Source organism: Nesoenas mayeri, assembly GCF_963082525.1.
Source record: "Nesoenas mayeri genome assembly, chromosome: 1".
Classification (NCBI taxonomy): domain Eukaryota; kingdom Metazoa; phylum Chordata; class Aves; order Columbiformes; family Columbidae; genus Nesoenas; species Nesoenas mayeri.
This window is the reverse complement of record NC_137541.1, coordinates 10,916,309-10,936,172: the sequence shown is the minus strand read 5'-3', so window position 1 is coordinate 10,936,172 and position 19,864 is coordinate 10,916,309. Positions and strand designations below refer to the sequence as shown.

General features: G+C 36.4%; 1 protein-coding gene across 1 annotated transcript in view; it reads right to left on the bottom strand.

Annotated features, from left to right (window-relative positions):
* The window catches only part of PCLO (piccolo presynaptic cytomatrix protein), a gene marked incomplete at both ends in the record, with an annotated part of 348,709 nt that overhangs the window by 69,479 nt on the left and 259,366 nt on the right, over nt 1-19,864 (bottom strand). Inside the window, 7 exons of the mRNA XM_080342973.1 lie at nt 825-918; nt 3,864-3,890; nt 5,476-5,606; nt 6,540-6,590; nt 12,090-12,301; nt 15,003-15,070; nt 15,675-15,783. Coding sequence (XP_080199099.1) covers nt 825-918; nt 3,864-3,890; nt 5,476-5,606; nt 6,540-6,590; nt 12,090-12,301; nt 15,003-15,070; nt 15,675-15,783 — 692 coding nt within the window. The remainder of the gene's footprint in view (nt 1-824; nt 919-3,863; nt 3,891-5,475; nt 5,607-6,539; nt 6,591-12,089; nt 12,302-15,002; nt 15,071-15,674; nt 15,784-19,864) is intronic.

Genomic DNA, 19,864 nt, shown 5'->3' with positions numbered 1-19,864 from the left:
AAAATGAAGTTGAAAGTATCAAGAACAAAACACTAAGAAAGGCAAAAAAAATTAGGGCTGCGTACAGATCCATTATTCTACAAAATATGCTTCATAATTTAAACAAATGGACGGATCATCACTTTGCTCTTTAAGCCTTTTTCAAATGATAAAAAGTCCCTTTGAAAGAGGAGAAAGAGGACTAAATTGCTTCATGCTGCCTCAGTTAACCCTGTAGGTCAGACAGCATTAGGAAGCCAAGAAACAGAGAAGACTTCTACAGACTCTTTTCCCAGATGTGAGTTAAATCTCTCTACGACAATGAAATGAAATATCTTCTAATTTTTTTTCAGGTGATTCAAATTTCAAGCCCATTGCTGTAAATTGCTGTTAAATCTAAAAATTTATCCCTGTATTTTATAAATATTTTTAATAAGAAAATGGTAGGACCTGAGTTTTGTGTGAGCTTGCATGGCTTTTGGAATGAAGAGTGACAGTGATTTCTTCATCTACTTCAGAAACTTATGTCTTAATTCACTCCCTCATTAATTTATTCCTTCATTCCATGATAATTTTTTAAATTGCCACATGTATACTTACAGCATGATTATGAGTTTAATCCCCACAAATTACCATTTTTATGAGTAGAAGAGACAAGAAAAGAGTATTGATATAGTAAGCTCTATCAGAGGAATGGAAATAGTTCCAAACTTCCCCTAAATATGGCAAGACTTTACAAGGGTTCACAAAATTGCCAGTAGCACTGTTCCCTTCATGGAAAGCACTGCAAACCACACAAATAATAAAGTAGTAAATTGCACTGAACAGTACTACCAGTCACGCACCTGCTCCGTGGAGATATTTTTATAGATGACTGTCTGATTCCACTCAGGATTCAAGCTTTTCTGTACATACTTAGTTCTCCGCTTGTACTCAGCACTGAATTTGAACAAAGGAGGAAACATTACATTAGAAATAATTTGTTTCTTTCAGTTCTAGTGCAAAAAAAACCCACCCACAAACAATAACAACAAAAACACAACACAAAACCCCCAAACAAACAAAAATCAGAAAAAGAAAAATAAAAGAACCACATCTCCCATTTCTGAAACATCTCAGGGTTAGAAGAGGACAATGACCACTTTTGGGTTTTTTTTTCTTTAGTATGCTTTCCCGACACGGCTTTTTGAAGCATCTTCTCCTGACTCTTCAGCAGGCTAGCTCTGCCTACAACCATTTCAACATAAGACATCAGTCAGCACATGCAGATATGCTTTGTTCTCTTGTAGGTGTTAGGCTCTGATTATAAATTGAAGTGATAATGCATCGATTTCTTTTCCAACACCATACTCCTATTAGCACTTTAAAGTGGCATGAATCCATTATACTTATAGGTTGCAGTCTCTAATTACGGGAGTCCCATCTCACAAGAATGTTTAATGAATGCCATGGGATAACTAATATCCTGTTAATGATAGAAACACTAATTTCTTATTGATCCTGTTCCCTGGCTATGCCTCTCACTGTACTGGAAACAAACACAAAAGTGCATCAAGCTCATGATTGTTTTTATCAATAGCCAAAAATAAAATTTTGGCTGCATAATGTTTTTTAAAGAGAACTGGTAATGCTTTCTATTGCACTTTATATTTCCTGAGTATGAAAAAAACACTACACTAACCTTTACCAGAGTATGGATTCATCTACCTCTGTGAGCTTTGATACCAGATTTGCTTCCATTCCAATTCTAATTTAATATAAGAGCTGGGTAGGAGAACATGAGAAGCTTTTAATACTTAAAAAACCCAGCAAGGTATAAGGTTAAGAACCTCTTTTTGCCCCCCTACAACCAACTACCCTTTGTTTTCTGTTCAAGCCTCCCATACATTGAAAGACTTACCACTATATCTATCACTAAATTAAATGTGCCCAGGACAGTTCTCCAGCACTAACACTAAATGGCACAGAATAACCTGTATCTGCCCTATTGAACAGTCTTCAGGTTAATTTTTGGTAATATGTTGTTCTCCTGATTCTCACTTCTGACTTTTGATTGAACTGTCTTTTGGTTCACACTGTGGCATGGTCTCAGAGCTAATGAACTGGATGCCTTTCATATGAGATTAACTTGGAAGATGCACTGCAGGGACTTATTTAATCAGCTAGTCACTAACGATGTACCACACATGGTACCAGACTGGAGCAGGTCTGAATTAACATTATGTAAAAGATGTATGTGTTTCATCGACCGAAATATATCAGTGTTGGGTCTTCAGCACCAGCAGTTTCACTCTACAAACTCAAGTCTACTGTGCAGTGGCTAGTGGCCTTATTCTCCAAAAGGGTGTGGCCATATTCAACCTGCTGACTAGACTGTTATCTTTTAATTAAAGTGACTTCCTCTACTTCCGCTCCCACTTTTCACTGATAGTCTTTCTATGCAGTTCCATTTCTTTTCTTGCAAAACATGCTATCCACTGTCTTCCAATTTATCAAAAAACGTGAAGAGTATTGGGACCTGTGAATTTATGATTCTTTTCAGAAATTTCTGATTCTTTTCAGAAATATTAGAAGAGGATTAATGCACTGTTGAGTTTCAGAGCTGGCACAGACAAAAGGTAAATGTGTTGTTAACAGGGTAACTCTGGAGCATTTCCATTGAAGTCCATAGAGTGTCTGGATCTAAACTGGCAAGAGTGGCGTTAGCCCACATTCATGTAACCTATGGTGTGGATGTGTTGCAGAGGGAAGCAGGAGACATTGACCACTTATAAGGACGTGCAGACCCAGGCAAAGCTGGATGACTACTGAAGGTTTCTAGACCTCTGAAGGGAAGGATCTGGCAAATACAGTAAGTTCATACCACCAATGCACTTTCCCTCAACAACTGTGACTGACAGGTGCTTTAATCAAATGTATTCATTAAACCAGTCTAAACCTAGTATGAAATAACTTGCACTTGAAATTCATAGAGAATGTTGTGTAAAAATATAAAGACTGCATTACTGTTTTCTTTATTGTTTCTCTATGCTTCCCTAACTATAGTTTATTAATAAATAATATAAATGAAAGTACAATGAAAAAAGTATAATAGAATAACTGCATATAAAATGTGGCATTTAAACACATTAATTAAATAATTTCATTAATGAAGAAACAGGCTGATGATAGAGAAGATCCATGTATTAAAATTCATCTGTTGACTTGTTTGGTCAGGTTTCTACTTTCAACCAAATTTAGAATTAAGGTTGAATTACTACTCTTATGTATAATACTGAACATGGGCTGATATTAGCATATCTTGAGAACTGAGTTTTGCCTTATGTTTCCAACCCCAGGACAAACAATGCACTACTAATTTTAACAAATAAAAAATTAACTTTGTTTACCACAAATAGACATTTATGTGTTCAAGCAGCTTTAAAGCCAGCTGTGCAATTACCTAGAATTATCCCTGGCTTCAATGTCTATACACTGTGCAAGGTGCAGAGAGAAAAATATTCCATTTAATTTCCAAAGAGTGCCTGTTTCTCCTGACAGTAACACAATTCAAAATCTTGATACAAGTTCACAGTTAATTATTTCACAATATTCAGTCAGTTAGAATTAATCTTTAGATATCTCTGAACTAAATTCTTCCAGACTTCAAAAGAAATTTTGCTTGTCATCAGAGTTTGGCCCTGGAATATTAAGGACCATTAATTACTTGTTTACAGTTCCTTCTGACATGGAAATGGGATTAACTTGAAAATGAACAGCAAAACCACACTGCAATCACATCATCAAAACTCAAGAGAAATGTATAGTTCAATGCACAGGCTTATCATAATACCATACATGCATACAAAAATGAAAGAATAAAATTGGAAGATAGTACACTCTACCTTGCATTTTGGACAACCATGACTTGTCTGCATACCCAGCATTTACAGAGATAAGAACATAGAGGAAGCAGTGTGAGAGAAAGCGAGACAGAGGTGAAAGAAAACATGCAAATAATGGGTAGTTTCTAGTATCAGAATCAAAGGAAACAGAGGCATTAGGAAGAATAAGAAGTATAGCATGGACTGAACTACAGATAAAAGATATTTGGTAGCAATTCAAGTTTCTGATTTCAGAAATAAGTTCATCTCTTTTGAGAAGCTTTTCATTTTCATTTTTCCCTAAAGTCCCAAGTTATACGCAAAACTGTAATATTGCCATGTTTTAAAAAGATGAACCCAAACAAAACTAAAATCCAAAGTTTTCATCATTTGTCCACAAGTTTAAACATATATTGGATCTGGCTTAGACCTCTGCAGGTTGAATATCTCTCTAGTTCAAAGTCTTATTTGTACATCAATGAATGCACCTGCAAAATTCCCAGTAAGATTGACTTGACAAGTATTTTACAAGACTCTTATGCGCAGTAAAAAACCTCTCAAGATTTAGGATCTGTTCCCATTATATTCAGTAATAGTTTTGGGCCCAGTGCCACTGAACAATATTGGATGCTGTATAGCTGGAATCAGCAAGCTACAAAAGAATATGCGCATCTTTAGTTGTACCATTCATGTGCTTTTAGTGCTGCTTGCCCATATGTCAAATGCTGAACTGTGACCTGAGCATCTACTTTCCTGTTACTTTGAATAGAGTAGAAATTTTAGAATAGAGCAGAATTTTGAATAGAGCAGATTTTTAGTTGCATGGTCGTAGCCTAAGAGTCTTTTAGGATGTGTGATTACACAAGCAGAAAAGTTTGCAGGAATTTGTTTTTGCAGTCCAAGGTCTAATCCACCAATTTAGCTTTAGGTATTGTCACTGAAGTCAACAGGATTATTACAGCCATGTATACTTATGCATACGTTGCATTCTGTAACTTTAGGGCACAAAAAAGTTATAATATTGCTGATACAGAAACATATTTTTTAAAGGAAGCACTAGTGAGATACTTGTAATTACAGAGTCTAAAAAAAGGTGATTAGTGATTTGTATAGTCATTAGATAGACAATTACTTGAATTTTAACTCTTAAAAAAAGTCATTAAAAACACATGGAATTATTATTTCCTGTCTACTATTTCTCACCTTTTATATAATACTGCAACCTTAAATTTATCTCTGATACTGTAATTCTGCATGTTTGTGAATCTGTCCCACATTAATGTCTTGAGCTGAAGCAACAATTCCATTTTAACCTTAACATGTAGTTTTCTTCATTAGAGAGACTACTACATGAATTTAGTACATTACAGTAGTGTCTGCTGTTCTCTTAATATATATTTTTGCATGTAGTAGAATTTTTACATGGAAACAAAAAAAAAACAATCTACATGAATGAGTCCCTGAGGTGATTAGCAAAGTGCGCACATTCTCCTGAGAAGAGGATCTGGCTCTCTACTAAAAAATCTACCATTTTTCCTGATTTTGTACCTAGATTCTTTTATAGTATATATTAGTGACAAGTAACACACTCAAATTAAAAGAAAGTTCAGGTTAAAATTTCTCCTACACTTACCCTCTCCCTGGCAGAAGATAAACTTTAACAAATGGGTCAGAATAGCCATTGTTGTCTCTGGGAGCAAGGTTTCTTGCCTGAAGGATGTGGATGATAAGGTTGCCAAGGTGTTTGTCATAGTTGATTTGAAGCTAGAGAATGCATGAAAACACAGTAAGATAATTTAATTTTATTTCCTAAATGATTCAACACCTCTCCAAAATTCTTTGAATAGAATCAATTTTAGACCTTGACTTTGGCTGGAAATAAATACATTTTAGCAGTTTCTGTCTCTCTCTCCTGACTAGGACGAGATGCTAGATGATTATGTTGGACCTTGAAGCAAATTTTGTTCTCAAAGTCTGTCAGTATTAGTTAAAACAAAAACAAAAACAAAAAACAAACATGCATATTGATCAATTCCACTCAGGAAAAAGCAGATGAAATTCAAACCCTTTATATTCTTCTGAGCAATAGCCATCTTACTGAGTAGAAATTGCACAAATTCTGACTGCCTGGAGCCCAGTCCAAGGAAGGATGTTGTACTATGGAAAAACCCTTAGGATTAGTATAGGAGAGTGGGATGAATTAAGGAAACAAAAGACAGAAATCAATAGGAAATCAGGCTTAATATATTCTGCTGCTCTCAGTTCCACTGTTTAAAAAAAAAAAAACAAAACAAAACAAAGTCAAGTCAGTTTGCATAAGACATAATCACAAACTTGGCATTGCATGGAAATTAATCCACTGCACTAGGAGGGACGGACAGAAGCCTTTGCTTAAATGTAGAGTCTGGGAATTTCTGATATAAACCCCAAGTGCCCCAAGACTGAAGATCAGAATGAATTTCACTACACTTTTATCCCCTTCAGGAACAGTAGTATTTTCCATTCTTCTGTTTGTATTTCACAAGACAACATTAAAGACAGAGGCAAAAATCTAGCACTGACTTACATTAATGACATTTCAATAGGTTGGAGTTGAATAAGAAATCACTTAATAGATATTGTGTTCAGCAAACTTATTCAACGGGGAAACACAATGAAGAGCAACAACAATTTATATAGCAAGAATTAAATATTTACCTGAATTTCTCCAGTGATTGGATGGGAAGCAGACTTCACCGTTTCAGTTGGCTGCCAGATTAAAAAACATAAATAAATACACAAGCACACACTCACAAACATACACATATGCATATTGGAAGTAATAGATGTTCTAAGTTAACTTCTTAAACATTTGTTGTTTAAACTGCTGTATTGCCATATATTTTTTTTAAAAAAAAACATTTGTCTCCAATTTGTATTCTTAAAACTAATAGTTATGGTATTGCAACAGTACTTAAAGTCCAGCCCAGACTTTGTGCCTTAGACCACTTGAACACCAAAGTCTTTACAGTCTGAGCAGGTTGGTCACACAGAGAGGCGTGGAGAGAAAAAGACATATAGCATTAACTCTGTCTAACTTAAGTGAATTTTGGAAAGAGAAACCAAATATCATGACAAGTACAATATATACATATTTTTTTATTGAAAGGCAAAGGTTACAGTAGTTTAAATTGAGTTTAGGTTAAAGTGGGTAGAAATAATGGAAAGAATGGTACTAAAACTGAGTGAAGTGTATAAATGGATTTCACAATTGCAAGCCATCTCAGATAATATTTTTTGCTTTATTATGTGTTTTCTGACAATCAATCCAGCTACACCTCTTCATCATCAAATTCCTCCACACACTTTCCATGACAGGAATTTTAAATTTTCTGTCCTCTGTTTTACAACGCTGTACAATTTTCCTTGTTCCTCTCTCTTCTCTATCACTGAGCTTCTCTAGGTTGATTATAAAAGCAATAAAATCATTGGTGCCTTTGTTTTTTCATGTTTTCTTCCCTCCTGCTTGTAAGTAGTTGGAAAATAATATCATAATTTGCTTTACATCCTGGACTGTTATAAAATGCTGTTCTGTTAAACTGTGGTGCCCTTGAGCCACCCTGGATCTATCTCTAATCTGCAAGCCATCAGTCAAGCAAGAAAGTTCAGTAGCAGGATTTGAATATTTTTGCATTCACTCCACATCTGCTTTCTTTGTTGATGCAACAGAAAACAAAGGATGCAAACAAGGACAAACTTACTGGTCTCTGAAGACTTATCTGGAAGTCAACTTTTCTTGTCTTTCCAGATGTAACCAGCAGCCTGGCATGTTATTCTGTGTAATTAGGATTTCTTTCACTTTCTGAGAGGAGGAAAACCCTTCTGCCCCTTTTGTGTTGCCCTATCCTCCAAAAAAACCCTTAGAGATTTTCTCAGGATGTTGGAAATGAACTGTTTTAAATTAGGTCAAAGCAGAGCCTATGTCTCCTAGACCAGAGCATGAAGTTAAGGTGATGCACTACTCTTTTCAGGTTTGCAATATGGAAACATCCCCTCAGTCACTCAGACCTGCAGACCACAACTAACCAGAAGAATTCCAGCCAAGCATTAGCGCAACAGAAAACAAGGGAGAAAAACATCCCAAACCTGCCTCTTATATAATTCTATTCACTATCCTGTGTAGCCTTATTTTTGTTTGTTTAATATGCTTTACTTCGCCTTCTAGGTGTGTTTCTTTATGAACACAAACTTTTTCAGAAACATAAAAAATGCTACTTTTCTGGAAATGCATGTTGCTCTGAAAAATAATTCTCATGGAATATTTTTACATCAACTTTTCTTGGTACCTTACAAAGCTTTTAAATTGTAATGCATCTAGCAGCTAGAACAGGGCATCAATAGTTTATAAAATGTTCTGAATCTTACATGATATTTTAAATTCACAGTAAACTACTCCTAAGACTTGTTTGGTCCCTGAAAGAATATTCAAAGAGAGAATTTAACTCTTTTTGCCAAAGACAGAAATCTACCTGAGCACCATGCAAACTTTCAAAGCAGGCTTAAATGGCTTACATTTCTCATAACTTTATCTCTGCAAATGGATTTTACTATACTTTAATAGTTCTGACCTCCGTTGGTACTAGCACTGACAATACTGACAATGCTACAAAATAATATGGAGTCAGCTGTTCTGTGGCGCAAAAATCACTGCCAGATAGTCTAAATGCGCTAATTTTTCAGAAGTTTGAATAGCAAAAATAAAGAGTTTGTTCACTCCAAATATCACACAAGAATGTATTAGTACTGATAATGTACAAGGAGTTCAGAAAAAAGAGAATGGGCATGCTGAATTTGTGTGAGGACTTCCAAAGCTGGTTAAATTGGAGTTCTCTTTAGTCACGCAGTTACTTTGTTTTCACCTACTTTTCTGTAAAAATAAATGTGCATTTTTATGTTTTAATATCATTGTTAAATATCTGTATTCATTTACAAGGCTGTGATTCAGCATATTAAATATTTTGTTTTCTCTCTGATATCAGCTGGCTTAAAACTGACCATGGAGAACTACCTAAATATTCAAAGAAACATGAATAATTTAAGCTGAAAGAAACCTCTCAAGGTCATCTGGTCCAACCCCCAGCTCAGAGCTGGGCCAACTTTGAAGTTGGATCTGGACTGAAAAGCAGAGATGAAAATAAGTATCCTTCTTTATCAGGGCCTCAGTGAGGATTAATTTGAAAAGATGGAAAAGCATCTTACTGCTGACTTCTCTAAGAGCCAAAGGATCTGAGGATTTAGAAAAACAACCCATTCTTCAAGATACAAAGACAATTAAATGTTCCTATAGGGCATTTATATCCTGGATGTAATCTGCACTGTAGAATGATCCTGCTTATTTACATTACAAAAGAAACAGGTCTGCACAGGATATAGTCAGCTCAAGGCTCCCAAAGGTTAAATCTCTCATGTGATGGCTACTCTAATTTCATTCTAATTTCTTTAATACTCCCTGAATGCACTCACACACTTTGTGTAAGAGCCGGTGCTTTGTAATTTCACACCTGATGGAGAAGGTTCTCATTTCCATGATGTGAAACTTGTTAATGCCAGGCTCAGATTCCATGTGCTATCACTCTCTGGAGATGTGGAACAAAGCATTAAATATGAGAGAATCAGCACTGTGGAATATCAGAGACCCCTACAACCTTTCCGAAGCATATATTCTATACAGAAAGCTTAAAAAATAATAATAATAATAATAAAAATAATAAAAAATAATAAAATAAACTTGCTAAAAATAAGAACAGTTGCAAAAACAAGATCTAGGCAGTTTGGATATTTAGTCTGTCATAATACTTCAGCATGGCTGCAGCTTGCCTAGAAATGCTGTTGGCCCAAGGCAAAGATTCGGTCCAGAAAGGATGAGCAGTAGCTTTCTCTTCTAACAGAGCTCAACATTATTAGAAACTTGGCCTGTAGTCAATGAACAGAAACTATACAAGTCAACAAGAGCTGTGGTTATTATGGAAGAAATGCCTCTCAATGTGATTTTCAGAAATAAGCAAAGAATGCTTTAAACATTTACCTGATTACGTTTGACTTTTGCATCCTCTACATAAAGGCATTAGTCTTAATAACTTTTTGTTTCATCTTTATAAGCCTTCAGCTGAATTTTTGTAAAAGATTACTAAATCCTCTGTGAAGCAGGAAATGAAATTTATGCATCAAACTTTAGGTGACCTGCTACAGTGTCAAAGCTGGGAACCCAACCTTCTCATGTGGGTAGAGAGAAGCACTACTCCAGGACACACAACACATCAAGAATTTATGGATCTCCATACACTATGCAGTGAATTTAGGAGTGTGATTCATTTAACCAAATGAAAAAGGTTTCAGTCTAGATAGCGACATCTGCACTGAGAGCCCTGCCCTCTACTTTCCATGCCATGCATGCACTTTAGTAACAGGTTTCATCCAGCCTCATGAATTGTACTTCAGTAGTGCTTTATTCTCACTGGTAAACCTAAAGCACATGACAAACTTATTCATATGTAGACGTATACAACATCCAGAGTAAGGTGCAATGAAACCAACTTTTCTCCTGATGATGAGGCAATTCTGCCAGATCCCCGAAAATTTTGACATGGATTTAATTTATGCATCACAGACCTGAATCAGTTCATACAGAGTCTATAGGAATTGCAGCAAGACCAAATTACTATCCAAAATAAACTGATCAATAAATATATTTACATGTTTTGCTAAATTCCTGGATGAAAGAGATTTCTGTGTTTCCTCTCACATGGAAGTTACATAAGCACATTGAAGAGCCATCTGAAGTGAGCAGGCACTGTGTACTGGTTTTGGTTTGCACAGTACCTAGTGAATTTTGTATTTCAAAACACAGTTATAGTTTCAACCGCACAAAAACACAAACATAACAATAATGCAATAGGAACCTGACAGTCCCAAGAAGGAATAAAGATATAGAGAGAAAAAAATGTGAAACTTTGCTTCCAATAGTAAGACAGCAAGAACCTGGGTATTCAGGGTAGCAATCATATTATCTATCTTGCAAATTGCTTAAGCAAGTGCAGTCTTTGAAAGACTGATTTTTACTTCAGGTGTTATACATTTTGACACTAAATACATAAAAAATGTGACAGATGACTTTATCATCTAGTTTGCAGTTTCAACTTGAAAAAATGCAACTAAATTCCCATTCTGCCCTTTCCAGGTGTGCAGGTGGGTGCACAAGGAGAAAGAAAGCAAGCTGAGAAATGGACAGGACATGGCAAAGAATATGAGAAAAGGTACTTAACAATTTCATAGGAATTAGAGCCACAAAGATGATTAAGGGAGTGGAGCATCTCCCGTATGAGGAAAGGTTGAGGGAGCTGGGTCTCTTTAGCCTGGAGAATGAGGGGCGATCTCATTAATGTTTATAAATATGTAAAGGGTGAGTGTCATGAGGATGGAGCCAGGTTCTTCTCAGTGACAAGCAATGATAGGAAAAGGGGCAATGGGTACAAACTGGAACATAGGAGGTTCCACTTAAATATGAGAAGAAACTTCTTCACAGTGAGGGTGACAGACATTGGAACAGGCTGCCCAGGCAGGTTGTGGAGTCTTCTCTGGAGACATTCAAACCCGCCTGGACACCTTCCTGTGTAACCTCATCTGGGTGTTCCTGCTCTGGCAGGGGGATTGGACTGTATGATCTTTTGAGGTCCCTTCCATTCCCTGACATTTTGTGATTCTGTAATTAGGTAGTGCCAAAAAACATTTTGATGGTAAATTTATTTTTCATTCTTTCCCTGGATTTCAGAGAAATGCTTAATATTGCTATGATTATTCAAAGCTTGTAACACTTTGAACTGTAGCTTAGTACAGAAAGGGAAATTATCATCTTAATAATATCATCTTGTGCGGAACTAGTACCTCACCATCATGGAGGATGCACTTAAAAAGGAACAGAAACAAAAAAAAAAAAATGAAAAGTGGAATTATTTAGTTTAAAAAAAATAATATTAAGTAAGTTCAATAAATCTATTTTCAGAGAGGGCCCAATCTTTTTTGACCTTGGATAAATCACATCATATCCTTTCCTAGTGTCCAAATTCTTTATCTTAACAGTGATACTTATCACTGTCACAGAAATGAATTCATCAATATGTGCTGTGATTTCTTGCTCCATTAAAGAAGATAAATAGGCAGTTTCTTCTTGACATCAAAATGGTATTGCCACATAGATGACAAGTTTCTTACTTTGCTGCTGTGCCGCTTTTTGCTCACTGAGGGAGAACCAGGCTGACCGGGGCTGGGAACAGCACTGGAGGTGGCAGAAGTAGTTCCAGAGTGAACGTGAGATCCCTTTTCCACTCCTGACGAAGTGACCAGAGGCGACTGCTGCAGTGAAACCTTCTGGAGCTCTGCAGCCAGCTGCTTGGGATCAACTCCTGGGGACTTTGCTTTATCTACTGGATTAAAGAAAGAGAGCTTTGTATTGATAATTGCTAGCACATTCAAATCCATCTTACCATGGTACATGGACAGGATAATGATCTTTAAAAAATTTCATGTCATCTGCTTGTACACTTTGAAGATGCAAAAGACAACCTATGAAAAATAGAGTTCTCTCCCATGAAATCAACATTGCAATTCCAATCTTTCCACTCAACATGCTGTCAGCTAGTGTTACTCATCTCCCCAGATTTCTCAGAAGGTCATTCTCTAGCTGAAGAAAAATAGGCCTTGCTGATCATGCTGAATCATACTGGAGCAAATTACAGTTTTAAAGACTGGCCTATACTAACTTGCACTGTTTGAAACTGGTCCAGTTTCAACAAGTATCTGAACTTTATTGTAACAAACTTTAATCTCAACTTTGTTTTTAATCAACTGGACATCCAATAAAACTGAATTATGCTCCTGAGATAATTTATACAAAAATAAAGAGAAAAGGAGCTCAAAACTTTAGCACTGCAAATTAATCAAAGCAAAATAAAATGAAAACAAATGTAGAGTAAAAGCCCTGATTAACCTTTCCTTATTTCACATATCTATGTGAGGCTTCTGTTGTAGGAGTCTGATTGCCCTCCCTTCTACCCAGGGATGACTGAGGAGAATTTACTCTTTGTAGATGGCAATTTCCATTTAATAGAGAAATGAGGTCAAGCAAGTTTCATATGTGCCTTAAAGTGCATAAAATTAAATGGATACTGTGCCCAGCTTGCTTCCCAGATTCTCAGAAGTATGAGAGGTGTAAGGCAATACATTAACCTTACCTTGCCTGCTAGTCTATATTTGTTTTTTTCTTTCCAGAGAGATTGTTCCTTTCCAAAGCAAAAACAGTCTGCAAAACCTCAGAGATGTTGGCAAGAAAGACTTGACTAGGCAGCCAGAAGGGACTCTGCAGTGCTCTTCCAGAAAAGAAACCACTAGAAGATTGCTAGACTAGGAGGAAGAATGGCTGCATGACTGGGGGGATTTAAATTTATTTATATTTTTTCTCATTTTGAGTTTTCTCAATTAATTAAAAAAATATTGTTTATTATATCTTCCCAAACCCAATTTCAATGTCTTTGAATGCCATTGGTGTTTTTGGGTCTGATCACTAAGGAAAAAAATTGTGGGTCACTCTGCCTCAAAGCTCTGTTAGACTCAGTTTTTGCTTTCCATTAATGTCAGTAACATCCACTTTCAGCAAAAAGTAGCTTGATAGTAAGTCTATTAATAGACAGGAAGAGTTATATGGTCAGAAGATAGAGTATTTAATCCAAGTAACTTGTGTACTGATTGAAAAAAGAGCAGTCACAAAACCACAGAACTTAGAACGGATCCCTGAGATGCTGAGTGAAACACTCTTTTAATCTGCACTGAGCTTGCCCAAAGGCAGCATTGCTAGTAAGATTGTGGATGTCAGTTCAAAGTTAGATTAGATACAACTAATACCATGAGTGGAGCCTGCAGTCATAGTATTGATTGAACAGAAGGAAATTTCCCCTAAAACACTGCCATCTTAACAAAACTTCACACAAAGTACCTGCTATTGCATCCCTGTATCTTAATAAATACTTTATTTTCATCACTTATACCAGGCCACAAACCTTTTATTAAGGTAACATAGGCCTTAGGACTCGTTCTGTGTTATTTGGACTTGCTCCAGTTTGCTAGGAGCTTTGTTTCAGCTTGTCTTGCTGCAACAGTAATTGTCTAACGACCAGATGGCTATGACCTTAATTAGTCTGAGTTATGTTTCACCTTATATAATTTATGGCACAATGTCTGTTCTTAATAATTTTTATATGTAAAGGCACAACAGTAATTGCACTGTGTAGAGTGAAGTATTTCTGACTCCAGAATGATAATGCAGCTTATAGGAGCACAGGCCTGGGATGACACCAGAGTGCTGCAAGGTTTGGGTACAGGATAACACCTGAGCCCCCAGGGATACTGGCAACGTGCTGCTCAGTACTGACACTGATGCAAACTCAGGAGTTGGGCAAAACAAATTTTAGAGGCAATAGAAATTACAAAGAACAAGAATATACCACATGTAAAATGTACAATATCCAGTCAAGTCATATGCATTAGAAAGTTGCTGGCTGGTGAGGAAATTGCAAAGAATGCTAGAAAACATGAAAAAAAAAAAAAAAAGCCCCTAGCAGATCCTGAAGTGAAGAAGAAGGAATCTTCAAAATCATCCACCTCCCAGCAAGGAGTCAAAAACTCTCACCACAAATATCACACTCTCCCAGAAAATTCCTCAGGACACTGTCAACTTGCTGCAATGCCCCTGTAGTGAAAGCTCTGCCTGCAGGGCCCTGAGAAGCTGCCAAAGGGGGACCCTTATGCCACAGTTTTCTGTGGCATGTATAGATGAAGGGGTAGCTAGTGGTATGTTTTGTTTGGATAACAAAAGTTAGCTGCAGTATTGTTACTGAAATTTCCTTTATATTGATTAGACAGTGTGGACTGTGTCAGTATGGACTGAACTAGGTTAATAATAATAACCAACTAATGGTTGGCTTCGTACATAAAGTGTGGTCCCCCTTCTGCTCATGGCAAGATTTAAGATGTAACACCTGAGATTTCAATGCTAATATCGTCGCTCGCATTACATCCAATTTTCAGCTGATATCCAGTCTTGCTGTATGAAAGCAACAGCTTGTCGCTCACCTGCCTTTACTGGCTCATGCAGCTCCAGGTGCTGGGGATTCTCAGAGTCTGAGAGCATGTTCAGGTCCCTAAAGAAAGCAATGAGAAGCCTGAGACAAAAGAAACTCTTTCCTCATACCCTCATTATTGTATTAAGTAGATAAATGAATAGTGGTTCATGACAGAAAGCAGCTCCCAAGCATGGCCCCTTCTTAGCTGATTCATATTTGCAGTGCTGTTAAAGAGCTGAGAAGAAAAGGTTCTTTTAAGGTGAAATCTTTAATGGACTGAATGCAAGTTTATACATTTCTTATGCTGCTTAAATGACTTTCATCTAAAGGACACAGATTTCAGTAAAAGTCAAGTTAGTGCTAAATAACCATTTTTTTCTAACCCCAGGAAATTCAGTGAATTGTATGTGTGTCAGTTAGAGTAGATTGTGGCCTGACAATGGAGATATCATTGTTTATAGAAGTACAATTACTAACATCTGCCTCGCTTATCTTTACTTACGGCTTTAAAAGAAAAAAAGAACAGATTTCCCACACTCACAGTGAACTCCTCCTAATTATTACATTGATGCTTTGGGCTAACAAAGGTTCCACCTTAATAACAGTAAATTCAAAAAAAAAAAAAAAAAAAAAGCCATGAAAAGCCAAAAAAATGGAAACAGAAAGATGGGGAAAAACTCACAGTCTTACACATATTTCTGCTTCCCCACTCTGTTGAATAATAATGCTCTGGACTTCTTCATAAGTTTTCCCAGTCAAGGGGATGCCATTCCATTCCAGCACCTGCATTCCTAGGAAGGCAAAACAGTATCAGGTCAAGTGCTCACAGTTCGACAAAGGCATCAGACAGACTACTTTGACAAGAAGATTTGATGTGACATTCAGTGAATGTTGTTTAAATGGCACAACACATTAGCAAATCCCTTTCACTTCACACGTATTAGATTGTTGAATGTTACTGTCCCATTAGCTATAACTTACCTATTGAGACAAGACAGGACATTAATTCCTTTCTGATTCAAAATATACATGCATTCTCCACAGTCTGGATTGCATGATATTGAAAAACTTTTACATGCACACTTACCAACATGGCAAGAAACCAAAACATTTTATATATCAGACATTTCCTGGCCAGCCATGGTCTTGGAAGATAACTGCTCCCTACAGTGCCACATTGCTATTAAGAAGCTGAATCTCAAAATAGAACTGAATTTGTGAATGTGATTTGCTAATTCAAACATATGTTCTCTACTTTGTCACTTAAGCAAATACAAGAAGATGAAGGCAGTTGGGCTGCTCCACATTTTAAACATCAGCATGGAAATATTCAGATTTAAATTTTTCTTCCATATAATTTCTTATGAAAAAGTGACAAAACAGCTGAACATAATTCATTGTGGAGGATAGGAATAGAGTCATGATAACCAGGTTGAAAAATACTGAATACTGATGTAATCTGTTGTGTCTTCCAGCTGTCCCAGGACTGAGCCAGGAAACTTGGTACAGAGCAAGGTATCACTATACGGAAGTTTTATGCTCAATATTTGCAGAGTCAACCCCCTCTGTAAATCATGTGAGGTGTATTCTGATGAGATATCTTTTGGTTACATTAAAATGCTTACAAAAAACAAACTATAGATACATATCTGGGAGTTACATCTCAGGTTCTGAGAACTGCATTCATATTTTGAATTAGTGGTCATAAGGATGACTCCAAAAAGATTAACTTCTCACTAATGTACAAATGTCAAAATACAAGCCTCAGGCTCTATTGAAAAAAAAAAGATTTCTTAATGCGACAAGAAACTTAATTCTTAATAGTCCACTAAAAGCAATGTATTACAAAACATCTGAAAAACACATCACTCACACGGCAAGGAAAAACATAAACACTTATCTTGCTGTCACTTACACAGATAAAACCAAGTCTTCACCTGGGTCATATTTTTATTTCAAATTCCTGTGCTGTTGCATATAACAAATGGGAAAAATAATGAAGTGAAATGTGGAGATCAACTCAGAGGAAAACATGCTGCTAAATAAAATATAATGACAACTGTGCATGGAATAAAGCAGATGAAATTATTTGATGATGAAGAACATGAAAAATAAAGACTATAACTTTATATTACTAAATTTTACATAGAATTCCACAAATTAGGATTTGAAATATCAGATTTGCTCGTAACTTTCATCAGTAAGAATTTATCATTTATCAGCACTTTACAGAAACATAAACTGTGCAGTATGACAAAAAAGTGATGCTCAGAAGGCAGTAAAACCAGCTGCTTACTGCCAAAATAGATTTGTCTTTTCCTAAAATTTAGCCCTTTTCATTTACCAGCCATCATTCAAAAGCACCATCTTGCTTTTGCTTGTTAGAGCAGATCTGGCTTTAAGCTCAGTTCCTCTGGAATAAAGCAAGAGCAATTATGAATAAATGCAGCTCCCCCTGATTTTCTGCCATACAAATATAACAGCATGCACTCTCTTTAGAAGGCTTCTAGAAAGGAAGAAACTGAAGTTATTTTTGTTTTTCCTGTCAGTGTGTGCCTCCAAAACACTATCATGGCATAGGATGTTGAGTCTGACAGTACAAATCACTTGAGTAAGATAAGCCAAGCCACCACTTCTATGTATTGGCAACAAACAAGAATAAAACCAGCAAGTTTTAGATACTTGAGAAAGTGGTTAATATCCTTTTTATGAGAAAAAAAAAAAAAGAGCTTTGTTGAAACCATCCATGGTTTATCATATCTTGCTTGCACGGCTTCAGAAGAAAATTTACTGGGGGAACAGTAAGGCTCTCATCAACCACTTGTTTTAATTTAAAAGAGCAGCAGGAACTGCCCAGCTGAGCGCTGCTGCAGTGCTGGGGTGCGGAAATCGAGTCTCATTCTCAGTGGTGAGAGTTTCACTGCTGAGTGCGATGGCACCGCAGTCACTCACTTGGTCAGTAAGGCCACGGACATGTGAACAAAGCAGCAAACCAAAAGGAAATTGAATCTCAACAACCTTGGCTCACACAGAGATGCATTTAAGCTGTCAGCATAGAGGTATATTCTTTTTATTGGCTGCCTTGTGGATTCATTAATGTTTAAAATCAAAGCAATTTAAACATGACTTAATTGATCTGTCTGATGGCCCAGGCTTCTCAGGAAAAAGTTTTTAGGCAAGAAGCTGATTTCTCTTTTCTTAAGGAGTAACTGCTAAATAACTTTCACTGGAAAAAATAATGTTACAAAGAAAGCCTTTAGGAGGAGGAACGTGAGTCTGATCAACAGAAAGAGAAAAAAAGTACTAAGAAGTCACAGGAGACTAGTGATAATGAAATTTTTTGTCTTAAAACCAATCACATTCTGTAACTGATCTTTGGTATTCAGAACATATTATTCACATTTCCAAAACTTTGTATGCTTCAGACTCCCAGTTCAGTAGACAAGAAAAAGAAACAGGAAGATAAGAAAACTTATATTGCTCCATGAGAACTCTGCTGACTGAGGAAGAACTAGTAATTGCCCTGATAATCGAATCCATAATTTCTTGTAGCATCCTTTTTTCTTTTTTTAAATTTTATTGGGATGGCTACATCCTGCATTGATGGTGAGCAATGACTTATTTTTAGCAATATCAGCTCCCACAGTCAGCAGATCAGCTTTGCACATCAAGATCTCCTCCCTGTTCCCACTAAGTGAGCTGACACATGATTTTCTGTCTTTTTGGTATCTACTTTATGTTGACATTTAGAACCTGGAATCAGAACAAGTTTACCACTTTCCACTGATTACAAAATTATTATTTCAGAGAGGGAAACTCATAAATTCATAACTGCCACGGACATATCCACATTTAGCTAAATTAATACCATCTTTTCCCTTAAAAAAAACATTCTACAGTTCTACCCTATTGAAGGAAAGAAGCCTATTGTGTCTGTATATTCTTCTGTATGCATCTGTTAGTGGCCACAGTTGGAGATGTTATCAAAATCTAAATGCACCTTTCCTCTGATACGTATAACCATTGCGTACTCCTTTATATGTATCAAATAAATATCTCCAAGTCTCATGTATTCGTTATAGTTGCTGCTCTCAGAGCTTAAACTAAGAGATAGTGAAATTTTGTTGTATTGCATTATATTGCCATGCTTAATACATAGTTTCATGCTGCTCAAGATTACCAGGCACTTTTTAACAGCTTCTAAAGTGTTAATTCTTATTTATTTTTGTTTAAGCATGAATAGGCCAATTATCTGTTAACTGATAACAATAAAATCTGAAAACATTTTCCAGAATATATTTCCTTTTTCTGACATTTTGACTAGTCATTTGACAGCTTTTGAAATGGAAGCTAAGTACCGGTGAATGTAGAAATCAGCTTTTAACAACAGGGAGTCAGGGACTATTGAGAGGTAGCTTCTATCAGCCCAGGGATGAAAATACTTGAAATAGTTACCTCTGTTTCCTAGAGAGCATTCAGCATGCTTTGCTGATCCTGGAAGACATGTGAAATTTTTGGGAAGAGAAGTTTTGGGGAGAAATTTTTGGTAATGTGGAAAAAAGATGAGTTTAGACTCAAACCTAGGGCCAGAATTGAGCTTATAGCACCATATACTATTTCTCAGGAGTCTGAATAAACCTGTGTCCAAATATGAGGAGCTAGTCTGCTGAAACTTGCTTGGGCTGGCCACACGGTTTGAACTGGAAATCTTCTGCTGATAATTTTTATTGCTTATGCTAAAGCTCTCTAATTTCTGACTACTTAAATTTATGAACATCATATGTGTATCAGCTTTTAGAAAAAAATGCTTTCATAATAGCAAGGACTATGTTGGTATTGCTTCCTGTTCAGTCTTACGAAATGTTGCTCAAT